The sequence below is a fragment of the Halichoerus grypus genome, chromosome 10 (genome assembly GCF_964656455.1).
Source record: "Halichoerus grypus chromosome 10, mHalGry1.hap1.1, whole genome shotgun sequence".
NCBI classification, from domain to species: Eukaryota; Metazoa; Chordata; class Mammalia; order Carnivora; family Phocidae; genus Halichoerus; species Halichoerus grypus.
In genome coordinates this window covers 19,904,895-19,927,127 of record NC_135721.1, presented here as the reverse complement: position 1 = coordinate 19,927,127, position 22,233 = coordinate 19,904,895, and the positions used below count along the sequence as shown (strand labels likewise).

At 40.2% G+C, this 22,233-nt stretch overlaps 1 protein-coding gene across 15 annotated transcripts in view; it reads left to right on the top strand.

Annotated features, from left to right (window-relative positions):
- DTNB (dystrobrevin beta) overlaps window positions 1–22,233 on the top strand; it is a 256,744-nt gene that overhangs the window by 96,354 nt on the left and 138,157 nt on the right. For all 15 annotated transcript variants that reach the window (XR_013441625.1, XM_078056068.1, XM_078056065.1 and 12 more), the window contains 2 exons: window positions 8,359–8,464; window positions 11,814–11,980. Coding sequence is in view for 14 of the 15 variants with exons in the window: in XM_078056068.1 (XP_077912194.1) it covers window positions 8,359–8,464; window positions 11,814–11,980 (273 nt within the window). In the remaining variant the exon portion in view is untranslated. The remainder of the gene's footprint in view (window positions 1–8,358; window positions 8,465–11,813; window positions 11,981–22,233) is intronic.

Here is a 22,233-nt window from a genome sequence, read left to right as displayed (position 1 = left end):
TGAAGCTTTTGAACTCACAGCTGACTGTTGCTTCTTATCTGCTTCAGATTCTTAGAAAAAACTCAGTCTTTGTTTTTTTTTTTTAAGATTTAGTTGTGCTGGTAGTAGTGTTGCCGCTGTTTGTTAGTCCCCTGTCACAAGGCTACCTAGGTTCTTAGGTTTGTGCCAACCCTGTTTTTCTCATATACCTTATTATTTTTTTTTTTATTTATTTTTTAAAATATTTTATTTATTTATTTGACAGAGAGAGACACAGCGAGAGAGGGAACACAAGCAGGGGGAGTGGGAGAGGGAGAAGCAGGCTTCCCGCGGAGCAGGGAGCCCGATGCAGGGCTTGATCCCAGGACCCTGGGATCATGGCAGATGCTTCACGACTGAGCCACCCACGTGCCCCATACCTTATTATTTTTAAAATCCACAGTTTTGCAGCATGTGCAATTTCCCAGTAATGTGTGCATTGCATTACAGGAGAAATACTTGAATTTTTTTTAATGATATGATGAAAATTTACATATTTGTTTATTTTTATATAGCTTGAATTACTTTTTAAAAAAACAATTTTGCAAACTAACCCAAAATAAGAGATGTTGGTCTTACATAGTTTTAAAAACACATCAAAAATTAAAAGCATTTATAAATTAATTCAGAACACATCAACTAGAATAGCTAAAATTCAGACTGACACCAAATGCTGGTGAAGATCTGGAGCAACTAGAACTGTCACACAAACCACTTTGGAAGAGGCTCTGGTGGTTTCCTACAAACCTCAACAGATACCTACCCATGATCTGGCAATTCTACTCTTAAGTGTTTCCCACATGAAATAAAAACTTATGTCCACAGAAAGATTTACAAGGATGCTTTTATCAGTCTCAGAAGCATATGAGGTGTCCATAATAAACCACTGGAGTAAAGTTAATTCAAGACATAAGATGTCTGGAATTTGCTTCAAATTAATCCAGACTGAAGGAAGAGTGAAGGTATAAATTAAAATTAGTCATATGGGGATGCCTGGGGTGGCTCAGTCAGTTAAGCGGCTGCCTTCAGCTCAGGTCATAATCCCAGGATCCCGGGATCAATTCCCACATCGGGCTTCTTGCTCAGCGGGGAGCCTGCTTCCCTCTCTGCCTGCCACTCCCCTCCGCTTGTGCTCTCTTTCTCTCTGACAAATAAATAAAATCTTAAAAAAAAATTAGTCATACGTTGAGAATTGTTGAAGCTGGATGACAAGCATATTATACTATTGTCTCTATTTTGGTAAATTTAAAAAAATTAATAGAAAAATGAATTCTCATTGTAAATTTGTGATCATGATCATTGTCTGAATAAAGCACAGTGTTAACATAGCACCTCAAGTCTAATATTTTGGTGGGTAGACCAAATATATTGATTCTTCACTGGTTATTTATTGTTAAAGATTTTATTTATTTGAGAGAGAGAGTTTGTGTGGTGGGGGGAGAAACAGAGGGGGAGGGATAGGGAGAGAAGCTCAAGCAGACTCCACTGAGAGTGGAGCCTGATGTGGGGCTCGATCCCACAACCCTGAGATCATGACCTGACCTGAAACCAAGAGTCGGATGCCTAGTGAACTGAGCCACCCAGGCGCTCCTGATTCTTCAATGGTTATCAACTAACAAACTGACTTTAGAGACTTAAAAGTTATTAAAAGCAAGCAATGACTAGCAGTATTTTAAATTTCTCCCCAATTTTTCTAAACTTCAGAGTTTGGCGATGAATTCTGTTTCTCCTTAAAAAGGTGATTGCTATTTGTTGTATTATTTCTTAGGTTTGTATTGACTTTAGTTTGAAGTGTTCAGTCCACCCTGCAGAAGATTTTATTTATTTTTATTGTTTTTTAAATGTGTGATTTTTTTTTAAAGGAGGGGGTGGGGCAGAGGGAGAGGGAGAGAGAGAATCTTAAGCAGGCTCTATGCCCAGCATGGAGCTCATCGCGGGGCTTGATCTCGCCAACCCTGAGATCATGACCTGAGCCGAAATCAAGAGTCAGATGCTTAGCCGACTGAGCCACCCAGGCACCCCTCACCCTGCAAAGGATTTTAAATTTGATGTCTGTCTTTATGGAAGACTTAAATAAGTAGAGTAGGGGAGAGAGGGAGGAGAGAGGGAGATGGGGAAGTAGAGGCAATTTTTCACTCAGTGTTGCAGGGCTCTCCTTGATTCAGAGGGCGGTGGGAAATGGGTAGTGATGGGATTACATTATTGCCGGTGGATTTTTCAGAATAGCAACAGTATTTCTCATGCCTGGAGATGTCCTCTGCTTGTACTTCGACCAGCATATCCTCTTCTGCTATATGCCAAAATGACTTTTCTTCCCACTGTATCTTTGAAGTGAGATATTTTCTGGATGTTCCGACCTCGTTTTCCTGGACGTTGAATAAAGTTTGCTAAGAATTGCCTGGCACATGCATATGTGTCTTTCACAGGAATTCTAATTAGGCAGGTTTTACTGTCTCCATCAGCAGTCCCTCGTTACCATGATAATCTAGTTGGGTTATTGCCACGTTTCATTGATTTGAAGACATTCTTTCACACCTTAATGTCTCTGATACCGAGATACCGCCTACGGCCAGTGGCATCTTACAGTTGCAGCTGGCCGGGCAGTGGTTAGGATCGGTTGTCTTTTCTTGCACACGTGTGAACTTGGTCAGAGCTGTTCCTGTTGTTACTTCAGATGAATTATGCCCACGTTTGATACTGCATGTGTTGTCATTTCAAATGATACTGGTTCACACTGACATGCCAGTAACCCCTGACCTACCCTCTCTTCAACAGAGGCCCTCATATTTCATATCCCAGCTAAAATGGCCCTTCCTCTTTGATGCTCTGAATCTCTCAATGTAGGATTAATTAATTGTTCCTCTTCTGCATTCCCATGGCATGTTTTATCTAGCTCACGTAGGCCCTTCCACTTTATATCCCCATGACTAACAATGTCTGGAAAATGATTGATGCTTACTAGAAATTTGTTGGATTAAATGATTTAAATTAAATATGGCATGAGAAAGTATCTTTGGCTTGAATTCTAATTCAAAGCTTAAACCTCATGGCTGTACCTGCAACGTTGTTGTTTTCATTGATATATATATTTTTTTCAAAGGTTTTATTTATTTGACAGAGAGAAAGACAGCCAGAGAGGGAACACAAGCAGGGGGAGTGGGAGAGGGAGAAGCAGGCTTCCCGCGGAGCAAGGAGCCCGATGCGGGGCTCTGGGATCATGACCTGAGCCGAAGGCAGACGCTTAACGACTGAGCCACCCAGGCGCCCCTTCATTGATATTTTTATTCCATGATTTTCTCAAATGAAACGGTCTTTGCAATGAGGAAAATAGAGTATTTCAGGAGTTCTGATGTTTTCGCCATCTTTTAGCTATATTAAATAAAAATATCTCTAATAAATAGCGTAGCAACATTATATTGTTGTGTCATTACAAAGTACTTTATTTTCTTTTTTTTTTTAAGATTTTTTTTTTATTTATTTGACAGAGAGAGACGCAGTGAGAGAGGGAACACAAGCAGGGGGCGTGGGAGAGGGAGAAGCAGGCTTCCCGCCGAGCAGGGAGCCCGATGCCGGGCTTGATCCCAGGACCCTGGGATTGTGACCTGAGCCGAAGGCGGACGCTTAACGACTGAGCCACCCAGGCGCCCCAGTACTTTAATTTTCAAAATAAATCTGTGATATGAACAAATTCGGTGTCTAATAATATCAAAAGTTTGGCCCATAGCACTGGTCCTATAACCAGTTAATGTATATTTGCCTTGGTCAGACAGAAAATTTCTAACTCTGCACAAAAGTTTGTATAAAAATGTTTTTAATCCAGAAGATTTAAAAAAATGTTTTTAAGTTTATTAACTATATGTCATACGTGGTTTAATTGATGATCAAGTAAGTTAAGGCAATGGATAAGAAATACCTGTTGCCCATAAGGAAATAATATGTTTTAACGGAAATGACGAGTTTGGGAATTGCACCTGTGATGATCCAATGCTAAACTAACTTGTTTTCTCATGTTATTTTAGTGATACTGGATTTCTCATTTTTAAGCGATGGTCCCTGTCCCCCTTTAAAACAGGGAAAATGTAGTCATGGGAGGAGGGAAGGAGGTGAGAATGGCTCTAGGGTAATAATTGTCAGTATTGAGGCTTAGAATAACAAAGGGCCGGGAGGTAGGTGACCAAAAAAACGCTCACTTCCAAGAAAAAAATGAGTACACACAAGGATAGAAACAGCCTGTTTTATAGAGAAAGGCAGAGATAAATCATGGTGTCTCTGCTCAGTGGATCAGGCAGCTGTTAAAATGATTAGAAATGAAGACCTGGTTGCAAAACAATATTTAATAAAAAGTTAAGTGAAAAAACATTATATATTTTTGTCTGCCCTGTGTACATAATTACATAGAAGCATATATACATTTGGAGAGAAATATAGCAAAATGAGAATTGTGGGAAAATGTATTTTTGCAATTTTATTATAGTTTTTGTTATAAATATCATTGTGCTATAAAAATAAGGAGAAATGCAAAGAATGTGTTCAACTCAAGAAAAAAAACCAAAATAAAACAAAAAAGGAGAAAAAAGAGCCAACCTGTCTTCCACATAGTTATTTACCGAGTCATGGAATTTTGAGCTGGGAATTTTATCTCCGCTATTCTCAAACTTTCTGGTCTTAGGACCTCTTTACAATAAAAATTATTGAGGACCCCAGAGAGCTTTTGTTTATGTGGGTTATACCTATTAGTATTTCTATACTAGAAATTAAATTTGAGAAATTAAAGATATTGATTGTCATTTAAAAATAGCAATGATAGGATGCTTGGGGGCTCAGTTGGTTGGGCGTCCAACTCTTGATCTTAACTCAGGTCTTGATTTCAGGGTCGTGAGTTGAAGCCCCGTGTTGGACTCCACGCTGTGTGTGGAGCCTACATGAAAAAAAAATAATCATAAACCTGTTACATCTTAAATAATATACTTTTATGAAAAATAACTATATATTCCAAAACAAAAATATTTAACAAGTGTGCTATGGTTTTACATTTTTGCAAATTGCTTTAATATTTGGCTCAATTGAAGACAGCTGGATTCTCCTATCTGCCTCTCCATTGATTCTGTTGTGATATTTTGTTTTGGTTAAAATATGGAAAGAAATCTGACCTCACACAGGGAGGAGTTGGAAAAGGGAGGAATGCTTTAGTAGTTTTTTCAGATGATTGTGGATATGCCACCTTGCTTCTCGCACACCCCACTGGACACCTATGAGAGACTGAAATTGAAAAGGGCAAATAATGTCTGGGAATTGTTATGAAAATAGTTCTCGCCTCATGGGCTCCTTGAAAATGTTTTAGGGACCTACAGGGCAGCTTCTGACCACACTTTGAGAATCACTGCTCTACCCTTTCAGAGGTGAGAAAACTGAAACCAGAATGTCAAATGATTTTCCCCAAATTACATGGTTTATGGAAGACAGGTTGCTTGGACAGAGTTCTTCTGGTTGCATTCCTGATGCTTTTGGAGGACTTCAAATTACAAACAGACCTTAGGACAACTTTTGTAAACTGACCCTGAGTGTTTTTTAGTCAGGGTCTTCTGAGCTGTCAAATATAATTGTTCCTTTTCATCTTGAAGATTAAAAAAGAAACCTCCATGATAGGTGAATCAAAAGTAGCACTAGGATTATAGGTAGACTTGTAGAAATGCAATTTTAATATAGAAATATTAATTTAAACATACATTTAGTTTTTGGTTACTACCTTTTACTAGCTTCCTAGCATCTTCTTTCTCAGTAATTTTATGTAGACACTTTCCATTTATTTGCTTTGTTGCAATTATCCGCATATCCATAATTAGAGGCATTTTCCATATCTGGACCTCCATTTAAATTCTTCGGTGACTTTCTGGTTTTATTTTTAATGTTGTTCACTCATTCCTCTGAGGTTCCACTGAGGTCTCAGAAACATCAGTGACTTGGATACCCGAGATGGAAAACACTTTGGAAAACTTTATTTAGCCTGATTGAGTAGGTAGTTTTCAAACCTCACCACCAGAGCACAGCTTTCTTTAGAGGGCCTTTGTATGGTAACTTCCTTCTTTATCACCCTCAGTCAGCCCTCTTGCTCGCCCCTTCCCTCACCCTATTCAGTGTTGGCCTCCAATCTCTGTCCTCGATCAGAGGCTTTCCTTCATATTTCTTCACCTTTTTCAAGTTTTTATTGCAAAAGCCTCTTTCTTGTTGTGCCATATACTTTATCTTCCTTTTTCTGTTCCCTATTTACCAGTTTCTTTTTAAAAAAGATTATTCTTTTTTTTTTAAAGATTTTATTTATTTATTTGAGTGAGAGAGAGTGCACGAGAGGGGGTAGGGTCAGAGGGAGAAGCAGACTCCCCACTGAGCAGGGAGTCCGATGCGGGACTCGATCCCGGGAGTCCAGGATCATGACCTGAGCCGAAGGCAGTCGCTTAACCAACTGAGCCACCCAGGCGCCCTTAAAAAGATTATTCTTAATAAGAATTATCTCCTTACATACAATGGAATCAAGATTCTCATAGTTGCCAAAAAGATACACAAAAGTGAGTCTGTAGTCTCCTGTTTGTATGGTGGTAACCATCATTGAAAAAGTGTCATGATGGACACTCAAATGCTGGAGGCCACCATCCTCCTGACTTATCACCACAGTGCCTTCACTCCTTGCTTCCAGTTTATGGTGAATAGATCAGTGGTAAAAATCACTTATTTTGTAATACACTGGCAAAATCTTTGGGTCAGCTCTAACTAATTTTATCATTTCTACCCCCACCAAAATAAAGTATTTTAAAGTTTTATGGGGAAACACCCCATTTTGTAGATCCTGTTATCACTTCAGGAAAAGTGGTGGGACTGAGAACACAGTTCTTGGGATGAAATTCTGGGTGCCTTTTGGTGTCCGCTTGTCCCTAGTCCTCAGTCCCTCCCCGTGCCTTGGAATGGTGGGACGAGGACTTGGAAAAGTCCTACTTACTACTGGTCCTGCATCTCCTACCCTCCTGTGTCTGCCCTTTTGTTTCTACCCTTGTTTTGGAATCAAGTCTGAAGTGGGGGCCGAGGTGTCTAAGTTGCAATTACAGAACTCTCACATCTAGTTGTAAGGCACTCCCTTTTCCTCCTTTTTCCTTTCCTTTTGGAGCTGCAAAGGTGTTTTGTGGGTTAGAGGAAATAAAAAGACAATTCATTAATTTGAAAATTGTTGAGAATCTGTTCTATCTACATCACATGACTCTTTTTTCTAGACTGTTTTCTTATTTTCTATGTCCAGTGGGATGTAATTATGCCAGTGTTCCACATGCAGTGGAAGCTTCATATGTATTTGTTTAAAAGAGAGAAATAAAGACAGAACACAAAAATGCAGTCTAGCTGGGGAGATGGTGTAATGGGGGAGTGATGGACATTGGATGTTCAGGCTCTATTTTCATCCCTATTGTAACTGTCTTTGTGATTGGGTCAAATTACTTCACTACTCTGTGCTTTAGTTTTCTTTCTGTAAATGAGAAAGTTGTTAAGTGATGTTTAACAATGTTTGCTCCTCACTTTAGTATTTATTCAGTGATTACTTATCAAGTGCCTGTTGTGTGCCTGGCACTGTTACGAAATGCTGGAAATACAGTAAACAACAAGTGGAGTAGTTCCTGCTCTCGCTGATGTTCTGTAATAAGGTGTGGGGTGTCTGTCTTCCCTGTGGGTAATAGAAATAGTAATTTGAAGGGCAGCTGAGTTCCAGTCCTCGCTCTGTGTCTGATTTGGGTAGGGCCTTTACAGGTTATTTATTTATTTATTTCCCCCCTAAAGATTTATTTATTTATTTGAGAGAGAGAGAGATAGAGAGAGAACAAGTGGGAGAGGGACAGAAGCAGAGGGAGAGGGGGAGAGAGAATCCCAGGCAGACTCCCTGCTGAGTGTGGAGCCTGATGCGGGGCTGGATCCCACAACCTGGAGATCATGATCTGAGCTGAAATGAAGAGTCAGACGCTCAACCCACTGAGCCACCCAGGTGCCCCAGGACCTTTATAAGTCATTTAAATGCTTTGTTCCTTTATTTCTCATCTGTAAGATGAAGATAGTGATACCTCAACTATTTACCTTACACAATTGTTTTAAGACTCAGAATGATGTATGTGGAAATGCATTTGAATATAGCAGTAATGTATAGTGTGTTTCAGTGTCTATAGTAATGTAAAATATTATTGTATTTTGCTATAGAATTTCACATGGAATTCATTACAACTTGGTTGAGAGAATTCTAGATTAACTTAAATTTGGAATTCAGAGATACTTGAATAATATAAAGTATGTTTGTTTTTCTTCTCTTCACAGAAAAAGATAATGCTAAATATGTTTTTAGACACAATGATGGCCGATCCTCCTCCCCAGTGCCTTGTCTGGCTACCTCTCATGCATAGGCTCGCCCATGTTGAGAATGGTAAGCAGAACTTTGATCATTCAGTCCCTTGTGCTACAGGAAATACATGAACTGATGGTATTTGTAGTGTCCTTAGCTATTACCATTGAAAATTATAATTGACATTTGCTGTCACTGTGTCATTTGAATTTGTGATTTTTAGCTTTCGGAAGAGGGATATTTATTTCTCAAAGAAAAGTAGGGGAAGGGGGCTTATTACATAGGGTACCAAGAAACAGAAATATCAGGTCATAAAACTTTGTGGTTCAAACTCCAGGCTTTCCCCCACTGAGAATCACTTGAACCCACCTGATTTAGCCATGACTTCCTTTTTTCCCCCCCTTTAATTTATAAAAGTCACAGTTCTAAAAAATTGGATATATGCAGTATCAAGCACTAAAACTGTAATGATTTTGGAACAGTTTAAAGGAAAATAGCTACGATAGAATTTGGTACTTCACACATCTTCACTTTCTGCCTTTACTATTTTATCTTGACTTACTCCTGGTATCCTTTCCAGGAATTTGACTTAAATCTTTGTCTTGCTTGGAATTGAAATGGTAGTTATCTCCTGTAACTTCTTAATTCTTTCTTCTATCACTATCGGTTTATCTCCTTGTTTAGGTTGTGTGAGTTTGTTAAAGGAAAGGCTATAGTTTCTTATGTAACCTCCTCTCAAGGCTCTTGCCTGTTTCTTATTCTGCCAAAGAGAACCAGTAACAGCTGAGAGGCCCGAAAAAGTAGAGCTCTCTTTTTCCCCTTTGTGAGAATGAAATGCACATCCATACTCTGTCTTTTCCCTCTCTCATCTGTACCTTTTGTTTTTAAACCTCTCAGCTTTTTGCCCCACTGTGGCTTTAGTTCACAGGTACCTTAGATTCAGGATTATTTTCCTCAAGGTGTAGAATCTCTTGACTAAACTAAAACGGCTAAATTTTTTAACAGGATTTTTGGATAGAGATTTATACTGTTAAATTATTATATTATTATTGAAGGATTATTGGCTCTTTTGGAGGCAATACTTTTAAAGCCTGAAGTGTTTTAGGACTTTCATATTCAGTTTGTTTTCATAAAGTCATTTCGTATCTGCCATACCATATAGAAAGAATCTCATTTGTCCTGATTTTTGTTATCTATATGAACATTTTACTGTGACTTTGTATATAGTGTATTATTTGTTGATTACATTCTTATGAGGTTAGTGATAGTTTTCTTAGGGACAGAGAAATAGTATGAACTCATTGACATATCTTGAAAATAAAACGTTATCTATCACAATAACATTTATCTACATATCTTAATTTTTATGGTGGGGAAATAAATTCTAAAATTATGGTATTTCTATATTTCTGTATGGTATTTTTATTGTTGTTTGGGCCCTTTCTATGAAATTCATCACTTGAATTATATTGAAGTTACTACTTATAAGGACAGATATCTATTTAGTTACACAAAAGTTGTACTTTTTATATTGTTTTACTAATCCAAGTGTATCGTGTATAAGATTACTAACATGCGTTCTTCCAAAAAGAATGCTTTTACCAAAACCTGATCTTATTTATAATTGACTGAGTACACTTGATGATCCTCTGCACATTCTGGTTCTTTCCATTTCCACCTGGTCAACCCATGATACTGTCTAATGTGTGGCTCTTGACTGGTGTAGAAGAGGAGAGAAATCACACAGTATACATGTTCAACCAAGATAATCAATACACTTGATAATTTAATATTAATGTACATGTATTATTTAATATTAACCAAAAATAATTGTATAGAATTATAAATGCTGGTATGCTGATATTGCCTATGTTGATGTGAGCTCCAGATTGATTTGGGAGTAGTGTTCTTTGGCGGAACTTTACTAGATTGTAGTTTTATTGTTTTTAATTAAAAAAATTTTTTTTAAGATTTTATTTATTAGAGAAAGAGAGAGAACGAGTGAGCACAAGGTGGGGAGGGTCAGAGGGAGAAGCAGACTCTCCAATGAACAGGGAGCCTGATGTGGGGCTCGATCCCAGGACTCCCAGATCATGACCTGAGCCGAAGACAAACGCTTAACCAACTGAGCCACTCAGGTGCCCCTAGATTGTATAGTTTTAATTTGGAGCACAGATTCTTATTAGCACTTTCATTATTCCTTAGAAATATCTTGATGACAAAAAGCTTGAATTTTTTAGAGGAAGTATGTCCTTTGGAATTCTCATTCCTGATTTTACTTTTCTTACAGTCTTTAATGATTCTGTTATATTGTTTTCCTCACCTAGTGCTCATTTTTGTTTTTTGAGCCTTGATGCCCTAGTTAATGTACATTTTTGGAAACAGGACCAAAAATCCTTATTATTGAGATAAGATTGGATTTGTGTACATAGTATTTGAAAGAGTTATTCAGATGAAGATTTGAATACTATATGCCCCTTTCCCATCGACTTCCATTTCTTGTGTTCAGAATTGAATTGCCAGTGGGAACAACCATGCTACCAACTCTGAAAAGTATAAACAACCACCTGTAATACAGAGTTGTGCATTGCCCACGTACCACTCAGTGAACTTACGTTCAGGCTGTTAAGAGAATCCCAGCAATCTCTCTGAATCCTGACCGCTACCTGGCAGTTTTTCATTAGGCAAGCTGCTGTATGAGTGGAGGAAGGAGGGACAGGTCTGAGTTTCCCTTCCTCCCAGTCACCGCCCCTTCGTTGGCCTAGAGTATTTTATTTTACTGTTCTGCTACTTAGAACTCTTACCTACAACTAACATGGTAATATGTCTAGCCTTACTTTTTTTTTTTTTAAACCAGTTAACCACTTACGCCCAGGTGTGTGATAGCTTTTAATTCAGCCAACATTTGAAGGCTTTCAGTTGAAAGGTACTGTGTAAAATACCATTTTCAGGTAACAGAGACACTTAGTACATCATCTGAGCTCTCACGGATCTCATGTTAGGGAACGAAACAAATGTCTCTACAACTAACAATGATACATCTCTCTAAAAAGCAACACGTTTGGGAAATAAATTTTAGACTGAGAAGGCTTCTCTCTCTTCTTTCCTTATATATTTATCTGAATTTTGACAAACACGAGTTTCATTAAAAAAAAAAAAGAAATTGGTTATTTTCTCAGGTGGATTGGAATATAATGTAGTAACTTGAGAAACTCTTCTCATCTTTAGGGTTAGGGTTATTGTCTTTCCCTTTTATTCTAGTAAATGGCAGGTTCCGTTAACTAGGAGACAATTTAGAATTTTCGCTTCTAATTCTGTTTCCACCTTTGCTTGTGTACGTGAGGTTTGGTTTTCCCCTGTATTGACTTGATTTCTCCAAATGAAAATGCCTTCTCTCCCTCCCCGCCCCGCCCGCTGTGTGCTTCCGCAGTCTTCCACCCCGTGGAGTGCTCCTACTGCCGCTGCGAGAGCATGATGGGCTTCCGGTACCGGTGCCAGCAGTGCCACAGCTACCAGCTCTGCCAAAACTGCTTTTGGCGCGGCCATGCCAGTGGCCCTCACAGCAACCAGCACCAGATGAAGGAGCACTCGTCCTGGGTAATTGCTTTATGTCCCCGCCCGGGTCCTCCGCCGTTACTCTGTCTGCGCGGCGGCCCCGGGCCGGCTTCCGGGTAGATGCCTCGCGAGCGAGGACGCCGGGTAATGTGGTCTTCACGTGACGGCCGTGACGGCCATGACGGCGCAAACACCTTGTGCCTCATCACCTGGTTTTATTTGTTTGTTTGTTTCTTTGTTTCTTTATTTATTTTCATCACTTGATTTTAAAAGGAGAATTTTTAAAGTTCCAGGAGATGGGGATATTATTACAGTTGAAGTGGAAAAGTGAGAAGAGTCTTCTTATTTTAGAATTGTGCGGCGGGGTATCCCCCCAGAGCTTGGCTTTAAGTAAGATTTAAAGTTCTTTTTCTCAAGCATATTTGTTTCCTGTCTCTAGGGTTTAAATGTTGCACAGAAAGCTGCATGAAATAAAGGAGTTAAATTTTCATCTCTCTGAGGTTGGGGAAATATTGTATCTTACAGTTGCCACATTGATGTCCTTACGTTCAAAAGTAGTCCTTTAAATAACAATATTTGGGTGCAGGACGTGTGATTTTCCTGCGGTGTTTATAAATCACGTAACAAGCTTAGCATCAGTCATTTTTCTTCCCTTTTCTCAGTTTATTTTCAGAGTTTTTAAAATGCCATCCGTTTATTTCCCAAAAGTCGTTTTAAAAACTTTTCCCTTTAGTTTTCGTTGGTTGGTCGGTTGGTTTGCTAAAGGGTAGAACAATATATAGGGTCATACGTATAATTCAGGATTTAGGTTCTTACCCTTGGTTATCCTACTGGACTTTAAGTATTAGAAAGCTTCAATTACCAGGGGTTTTTTTCTTTTTTTTTTTCTAGTTAGCCTTCTTAAAACTCAATCAAGAAAAAAGGCAAGTAAGTTCATATCAGGGATTGGTTTAAAAAAAAAAAAACAAATTTCAACCCACATGTGCACTTTACTTCCTACATCTCTGACATGTTAGAGATAATTTTTTTTTTTTTTAAATCAGATAGGTTTTCAGTTACACTTAACCATAAAATTTCGTTAAACTGAACATCCTATCCTAGGTTTTGTTGTGTCGTAAATTCCAGTACTTTTTTGGTTGAGGAGTGATTATTTAAAATTTTTAAACAAGCAGTGGAAAAAAAATGCAATGTAGTAGTTTCTTTTCTTTTTCATTGAATAGAGATAATCTGTAGATTTTCAAGTTGTTACTTTTCCCTTTCTTAAAGTGCAAGTGTCCCACTTAATTGATTTGTTAATTTTTTCCCATTGTTTTTTAGAGTCTAACTCTCAACACTGAGATAACTCTTTGCTCTGTTACCACTTAAAATGATTAGATTCATTGGGATGTTTCTTCTGACAATTCTCATTCTAGATGTTGAGAGGAAGTGAGGAACTTGTTCGTTATAGTTTGAACTTGCTCATTTAGCTAATTTGTAGCCCTTTTAAGAAATGGGAATTTTACATTTTTTTTTAAAGATAAGTGGCTAAATACTGCTTTATGATTTACAAAGCAGCGTTTCATATACTCTTGAATTTTGGCATTGAGTTAAAACACATAAATGAAGGTACAGAAATCACAAATGAATTCTTGTATTTTTGCTTGATCCTCACAACATTCTTGTGAAGTAAGCCATATTCCCATTTGTTATTTTTATTTTAGCTTTGTTGTTGTTGTTTTTTAATTTTATTCATTGTTGTTATAGTGACTGGAGATTTCAAGAAAAATCAAGTATTATAGGCATGAAGCTGGTATCAGTTCTGAATTTTGATGAGTATATGCATTATGTGTGACTGATGCATACTGGTAAGGTTTTTTTAGCAGTGTGTGTGTGTGTGTGTGTGTGTGTGTGTGTGTGTATACCTTGTTTTCAAGATTAGAACTGTATGTGCAGTGCCCTTGTTCTTTGAGGAAGATGTGAGTGAATTTTGGGACTGATGTGGGTAAAGAAGTTTCCACTAACAAAAAGATGTGTAAATCACTTTAATAGTAATTTCTTTGAAGATTGCCCACTGTGTTTATACTAGTATTTGAATGAATATTTTTCTGTGTTCACAAGAGATAAATTTAGTGTGCATTTAACAAGTTTGTATATGAATTTGTATTGTAGATTTGATAGGTGTTATATTGGTGCTTGGAAGTTTACTTTGATTTTTCCAAAAGTTTCTGTTTAATGTTTTACCTAAGTAACTGTGCAGTGTAATTCATTTATTCTTTTAGTCATCATTCATTTGACTTTAAAATATTTTAGGAAAAAAATGCCATGTGGTATCATATCTGTGATTCATTCTGTGCATTCATTATTCATTCATATTATTTGAGCTCCTACTGTGTGGTTCCAGGCACTGTTACAGGCATGTAGGGTACATCTATGAACAAATCAGATTCCTGCCCTGTGGGGCTTAAATTTTAAGGGGTATGAAAGAGGTCATTAGGGCTCACTGACATCGCTGTTTTCCTATTTTTGCCGAACATACATCTAGACTACATTTCTCAGCCTTCCCGTATCTAAGAAGGACCATGTAAATAGCACTTATCAGTGGAATGTGATTGGAGTGATAAGTGTCTTCCTAGAATAAGACCGTTAATAGCTGAGTGCCTCTTCTGTTCTCTCTGCCAGCTTAGTGGGGAGAATTTCATTAGGACCCATAGGAGGATAAAACCACAAATGAAAGGAAACTAGGTCCTTGAATGATGGGTGGAGAAGAGTATTCTGCCAACCTACTTGACTTTGATGGGAGCAAGAGAGAAACTTTGTGTTAAGCTACTGAGGTTTTAGTTTTTGCTATAGTAGTTGGTACTGGAAGTAGAGTCCTGTTAAAAAAAAAACCTTAAGATCTGTGTCATTGACTTAGCAGTCAAATAGCTCTGATGAGGACACTCATATTGGAGTTGGGAAGGACAGAAACTCGTGTTACGCAGTGGTGACCAATTGGGTTAATTTGTCATCCATGATAACTTAGAAGGCACACTTCGTGCCACCTGAGCTCCAGGTCAAAAGTTGGAAAGGATTGGAGTGTGAGTGTGTGTTGGCTGTTTTTTTAGGTATGATGAGAAAGAGATGAGCTTAGGAAAGAATTAGCAAGTTTTCAAGCAAAAAATGAAAGGGACTAGAGAAAGTTCTGACAGTTGGAGCAGTGACAGGAAAAACAGATTGCTTATAGACCCTGGAGCGCAATAGGTAAGAGTTGAGAAAGGCTTTGAGCAATAAAGGCCTAGGGAACTTTCTCAGTTGAAGAAAGGTAGCTTAGTCCTATGGCGAAGATCAGATAAGGGCATGAGTTCTCGTTCTTGGCTGTTCCTCAGAATCACCTTGTTCTCACCTATGTAGCTTCTGATTTAATGGGTCAAAGGTATATGAAACCTAGATAAGGCAGTTTTTAAAAGTTCCCCCAAGTGATTCTCTCATGCAGCCAAAGTTGGAAACTGCTGACCTTTTGTTTCATATGGCCTCCAGGTGGCCTCTGTTAGTTCAAAGCAAGAGGAATGGAGGCAAAGACATAAATCAGGCTTGAGAATTATGTCTAGGAAAGGACTTTGTGTGTGGTTACTGGCACTTGGAACTGACTGGAAACAAATAGATCAAAGGCCTACTAAGTTTTTGAGGGAATTGTATATTGGCAAAGGAACCATGAGCCTGCATGTAACAAGCACTTGGCTATTTGAGCTGTAAACCTACTTTTTAAGGATCCAGACCTTGCTCTGGGAAGAGATGGGTTATGAAGGTTATACAGCCCCTAGGGAGGGCATGCCAGAGCCCACCTTTGCCAAGGAGGAGATTGGATAAGGAAGAACCTCCTGCTTGTGTTCCTTCATTGTGTAGTGGAACTGGGGAGGGTGGGTGCAGATAATTTGCCCTGTTTGTTCCTAGTTTGCATCATAAAGAGCTACACATGGTCTTGTTAAAGAAGACTTCGATGTACCCAGAGGCCCTGGACTTGTCTTTAGATGCACTGACTAAATGGGACCTCGGGTTTTCTCTTGGGAGAGGTTTAAGTGTGTTTTATGTGTAGAAAGAGGAGGAAAAAGGTATTTCATGATTAGAATTACTTACCAATATCCATGTTTTCCTTCTCTTCCTGGACCTACACCTAGATGATATAGCCCATCCTCCTTGCAGCCCGATGGGGCCATATGACTAGTTCTCACCAGTGGAATTTATTTGCAAGTGATCTGTGTTACTTCTGGGTCAAGGCTGTTTTAAGCAGATGTGTCCCTCTCATCTTCTCTTTACCCTTCTCATTCCCAGTAGACACTGGCCACATGGAAGGATCTCCAAAGAAACAAGTAGAGGCAGATGTCCTTAGATGGGTATCTGGTAGATGGATCAGAGCCCCTCAGCCAATTTACACTGGACTCGCACATGAGCAGGAAATCAGAAAGCAGAATCCAGAGTATCGGGTCATAGAGGCTGTGTTGAGAAAGTGAGATTTGAGCGTGTCTTGGGTGTCTGCTAGCAGACATCTGGGGAGGAGGAGGCGTTTTCAGCATGGAGCCTGAGGGCAGGAGTGTGCTTCTGAGTTCAGGGAACAGCAGAGAAGCCTATGTGCCCAGAGTGGAGTCAATAGGAGGAGGAGGACTACAGGAGAGGAGGTCAGATCGCTCACAAGGGCCGTGCTGGCCATTGTAAGGATGTTGGCCTTTGCTCTAGGGAAATGAGGAGTCTTTAGAGAGTTTTGAGTAGAAGAATGGTATGGCTTGATTTATCTTTTAAAATGATCAGGCTGGATAACATGTAAAGGGTAAAGTGGGAGGAAAAGATAGAAGCAGAGAGACCATTTCAGGAGAAATGATTGCAGTCATCAAAACCAGATGCGGTAGGATGGTGGTAGTCAGGTGGTGACAAGGGTGGAACGAGGATGTACTTTAAAAATTGCCTGATGGGTTGGATGTGGCTTGGGAGAGGACAGGAGTTAAGATTTTGTCCTAAACAACTAGAAGGATGGAATTGTCATCAGCTGAGATGGGACAGCTGTGGATAGAGCACACATAGAGGTGAGGATTGAGAGTTCACTGTGGAAATTCAGTTTGAATTTAAGGTGCTTACTAGATATCCATATGGACTTGTTGAATAGGCCCTGGCATATGAGTCTAGACATCAAGAAGGAAGTCTGAGATAGAAATCAGCTTGGGGGTCCTTGGCAAGTGGATGATACTGAAAGCCATGAGACTGGATGGTCCCCTCGAGTGAGTGAGTAGAGAGAGAGCAGAGAAGAAAAAAGAGAAGAGGAATGAGAACTGACGTCAGGGGTCATCATTAAGAGATCTGGGAGAAGAGAAGAACCTGCAAACAGTGACGCAGGGGAAGAAGCTCTCCTGGAAGCGTGTGAAGAGTGTTTGGAGGAGGAGGGAGCGATCATCTGTGTCCAGGGCTGTGACAGACAGTCCAGTGAGAAGATTGAGAAGTGGCCCCTCATCTAACAACGTGGGGTTCGTCTTGCAAGAGCAGTGGGGACAAAACCTGTCCGAAGTGATCTATTCTAACACTGTTTTCTGATAGTTGTTCTTAGTGGGATTTTAGGAGACCCGATTAATCCCGCTTTGCTTTTCCCACTCACCACTGCAGCCTCCCGGGAGTTAGGCAGATGGCAATCTGTTCAAGAAGGTGGTTTTAACTGTGAGGAAGTAATGGCCTTGCCAGTGGCCCCTGAATTGAATACAGCCCAGCCCAGTGCAGGCCCTTCCAGCAGGGAGCAGAGCTGGAAGCTCAAGGCTGAGGGCGCAGAGGAGAACGTGTGCTTTGTGTGGGGCCTGCAGATACCAGGAAACAAGGGAGGGGAAGTGGCTGAGCTGGCATGTTCATGCCTTCCCTCGGACCAGCCAGGCTGGTCAGAAGAATGAGGGGCAGAGAGGGACCCGGGGGGTCCTCCACATGGAAGCAAGGCAGTGGGCCATGTAATCGGTATTGATTTGTACATTCTAGTTTGCAAGGATATATTCAGCATCTTCTCTGAGGTTCCCGGGTCATATTCCTGGTAACCTTGCCACCGGGAGGCCTGCGGTGTACAGTGTTTTAGTTATTGTTGCTGCAAAATAAGCGTCTACAAAACTAGGGACTGAAAACAACCATTTTGTTAGGCCCACGGCTTTGGTGTCAGGAGTTTGGACAGGGCAGAGGGGCTGGGTTGTTCCTGCTCCATGACTTCTGGAGCCTCTGCTGGATTTCTGAAATACCAGGCGGGGTGGGTGGCTTGAATGACTGGAGGCTTCTTCACTCGTGTGTCTGGCATCTGCCTGGGGAGGGCTAGAAGGCTGGGCTCCACCAGGCGGTGTGCTGGAGCCACCTGGTTTGGCCTGTGGCCTGAATGTGGCCTGTGCATTCCACAGCATGGCGGCTGTGTTTTCAGAGAGAGCGTCCCTGGAGGAAGCATCTGGAAAACCAGTGTTCCAGGAGCGTTAGGGGAAGGCTGCAAGGCCTTTCCTGCCTAAGCTGTGGAAGTCATGCAGTCACGTTCTGCCAAATTGTGCTGGTTACAGCATCGAGGCACTAGGGCCAGTCCAGCTGGCGGAGGGAGAGGATGCTGGGGGTGGTGGTGGCCGTAAAGGCCCATCCGAAGGAGCATGTGTGGTGTGGTGAGTGGTATGGTGCAGTTATGTTTGGGAATAATTCCTGGCATATAGTTAATCTTCAGTAAATATTTGTTAAATAGATGAATGAAAGAACATACAAATGAGTATATCCAACCATGCGTCCAGTCTGCCACACTGAGGAGAAGGCCTTATGATCTGCACAAGGCTTTCTGTTTAAATGGTTAATTCACCCAGAGAAACTATCTATCATGTTTTTCTACTAAGTTATACTTTTTAAAAGAGCACTTTGTTAAAACAACTATGCATAATATTTACTGGGATTTTTTTTCTCATATTCCAGTATTCAGATTTGGAGGATGATTCTTTTAAAGTATTTCAAATATAGTGTTGTTGTTTTTAATCACTGTTAAATGATCTTAACCCTGGCCTTCATTTTCCTTGGTCAGGGCATACATGCTTTTCTGATTTATTTTATGCATTTTTCCCTTCTTCCTTCCCTCCCTGTCCTCCTCCTCCTTTTTTTTCCTCCTCCTCCTCCTCTCTCTCTCCCTGTCTCTCATATCCCTCACTTTCTTTCAATTAGCGTGAAATATATATAACATAAAATTTACATTTTACCTCTTTTTAGGTGTCCAGTTCACTGGCATTAAGCACATTCATATTGTTGTGCAATCATCGCCACCATCCATCTGGAGCTTTTCCATTTTCCCAAACAGAAGCTCTTAACCCTTTCTGGCTATGCAAGGCTAGAAAGAAGCCATTTCCTGCCCTCCCCTCTGCCTTACCTTCAGATCTCTGCTTACCCTGGTCTTTGTTTTACCAAGAAAAATTTGGTCTCCACTTGGCAGGAAGGCTGTTTGTGTGTTTATACAAAATGCACTTGTAACACAGCTACTATTTGTTAGTTGAGTGGCTTAGTAGAGCCAGTTATGTAATATGGAATATATGGAAATTTCACCTTTCTTCCCAGCAGAGGGCAGGCTCCATCTCTGAACAAAGTTACTTACCTTGTTCTTCAAAATCTATAAATGAGGAAGTATTTGGATTTGTTTAGCAATCTCTGTTAATATTATTGCTCCTTTTAAAAAAATAAATATTAACAGGCAACACACATATGTCTAGTATACTTATTTGGGCATTAGTGATATTAAATAATTTACCTTAAGGGTTCAGAGCAAATTTTGTTGTCATAGACCTGGACCAATTAAGATTTGTTGTTGACCTGTCCTTGTCAGAAGCAGTATTTAATTCTCATGTGACTAGCACACCTCTCCTCACATCTCTAGAATTTTGAGAGGATATGTATTCAATGAGAAAAAAGTATGCTTCTTGGTCATGCTTCTGCCAGGTTCAAATAGTCACGTCATAATTTAACTACTTTGTACATATAGTGTAAAACTAGGCAGGAGGATTTAAAAATTTTTTTAATTTTTAAAATTCAAGTATAATTAACGTACAGTGTTATATTAGTTTCAGGTGTACAATATAGTGATTCAACAACTTTATACCTTACTCAGTGTTCTTCATTAAGTGTGCTCTTAATCCCCTTCACCTGTTTCACCGCTCCCCCACCCACCTCCCCTCTGGTAATCATCAGTTTGTTCTCTATAGTTAAGAGTCTGTATTTGGTTTGTCTCATTTTTTCCCTTTGTTCATTTGTTTTGTTTCTTAAATTCCAAATATGAATGAAATCATATAGTATTTGTCTTTCTCTGATTGACACGTTTTACTTAGCATAATACTCTCTAGGTCCATCCACATTGTTGCAAATGGCAAGATTTCATTCTTTTTTTATGGTTGAGTAACATTCCATCATATGTATACCACACCCTCTTTATCCATTCATCTATTGATGGACACTTGGGTTGCTCCCAAAATTTGACTATTGCAAATAATGTTACAATAAACATAGGGGTGCATATATCTTTTTGAATTAGTGTTTTTGTTTTCTGTGGGTAAATACCTGGTAGTGGAATTATTGGATCATGTGGGAATTTTATTTTTAATTTGTTGTGGAACCTCCATACCATTTTCCATAGTGGCTACACCAGCTCACCTCTCCTCTCATCAACAGTGCATGAGGGTTCCTTTTTAGGAGGACGTTTTTTAAAGGCATAAGGCAGTATCCACACTTGTGGCAAGTTATAGCACAAGGTAAGACAAATACATGAAGACATTCCACACGGAATCTACAAACTGGACATGTAGCCCAATGCCCCACACTCCTCAGAGAAGCTGCTGAGACTGTGTCCGCTGTGGTTCCCACCTCTGTTTTCATTAATCACGATCCGCTCTCACCGTCTTACTGACACCACCATTCCCATCTCCATCTGTCGGTGACTCATTGCTCCCCCCCACCCCCCCATCCTTCTTGCCGTCCGCAGTCCTCCGCATCTCGAGTGCTTTTACAACTGCTGCTCCTTAGGCAGCAAGCTGCCCTCACTTGTCCTGCTTCTTAAGCATTTCTTTTACCCCCGTCTTAATTGAAGTTTGGCTGTCTGTTAGGAGCTCCCCTTCTCCTGTACCTTTTCAGTTGGTAGCTATTTATTCTCCCACATCTATGTGTTTTTGGGGATTGGGAGGTGAAATTATTGTGAGGGTGGCTATATAATTTATCATATACAACAGACTGACTTGAGAGTAAAAGAGGCCCTATTCTTTATGCAGGGAGGGACAGCATGCATAAACTGGGATTTCCTGGGTAAACTGTTTATGGACACTGTTTTAGTGTTCTGTTACTGCGTAATAAATTATCACAACGTTAGCAGCTTAAAACAACAGAGATTTGTTATTTCCGTTTCTGTGTGTCAGAGGCCTAGGCAATGGCTTGACTGGATTCTATGCTCTAGGTCTTACTGGGCTGACTTCAGGGTGTCAGTCGAGACTGTAGTTATCATCTGGGTTGGGGGGGTCCTCTTGCCAGCTCACTGGTTGGCTGAATTCATTTTATTGCAGGTATGGTATCGAGGTCCCCATTTTCCTGCTAGCTTCCAGCCAGGGAGGACTCTCAGTTCCCAGAGGTCACCTGCAGTTCCCTACCATGTGGCCCCCAGAGGCAGTTTACAAAATGGACATTTGCTTTCTTCCAAGCCAGTTGGAGCACATTTCTCTGACTTCCTCTTCTGCAACTCGCCAGAAAAAATGCTCCTTTTAAAGGGCTCACCTGATGAGACCAAGCCCATCAGGGTAGTCTCCCTTTTGCCATATAACATAATCAGAGGGGTGATAGAGTTCATCATCTTCACAGGTTCCAACTACATTCAAAGGGGAAAGGATTGTCTGAGGACAAGTGTTACTGAGAGTCAACTTAGAATTCTGCATGTACTACTCATCCTCGTCATTTTCTTCCTTGTTTTCTACCTTGCCGCTTCTAGACCATTACAACCTGAATCTCCTGGATTAAACAACCAACAACACCAACAATAAGCAAGACACTTTCTTGAGGCTCATGCCATTTTAGCTCTACCCTCCTTCTTCTTTTCTGATTGCAGTTCTCTTGTCGTTTCCCTTCACTCCAGGATGGATTGGTACCAGAATTGTGGTCACTTCTTGGGTGATTTCAGTATCTAGAGAGTCAATCCTTTCAAGACCCTGGCCACACAGTTTCTTGACTTCCTGGACTCTGACAGTCTTCTCCGCTGAGCCTCAGACATCCACTCCCCCACGTACACCCTGGACCCTCTCAGCACCTCTGACTGCTCTACTTCAGAACCACTGATTTAGACG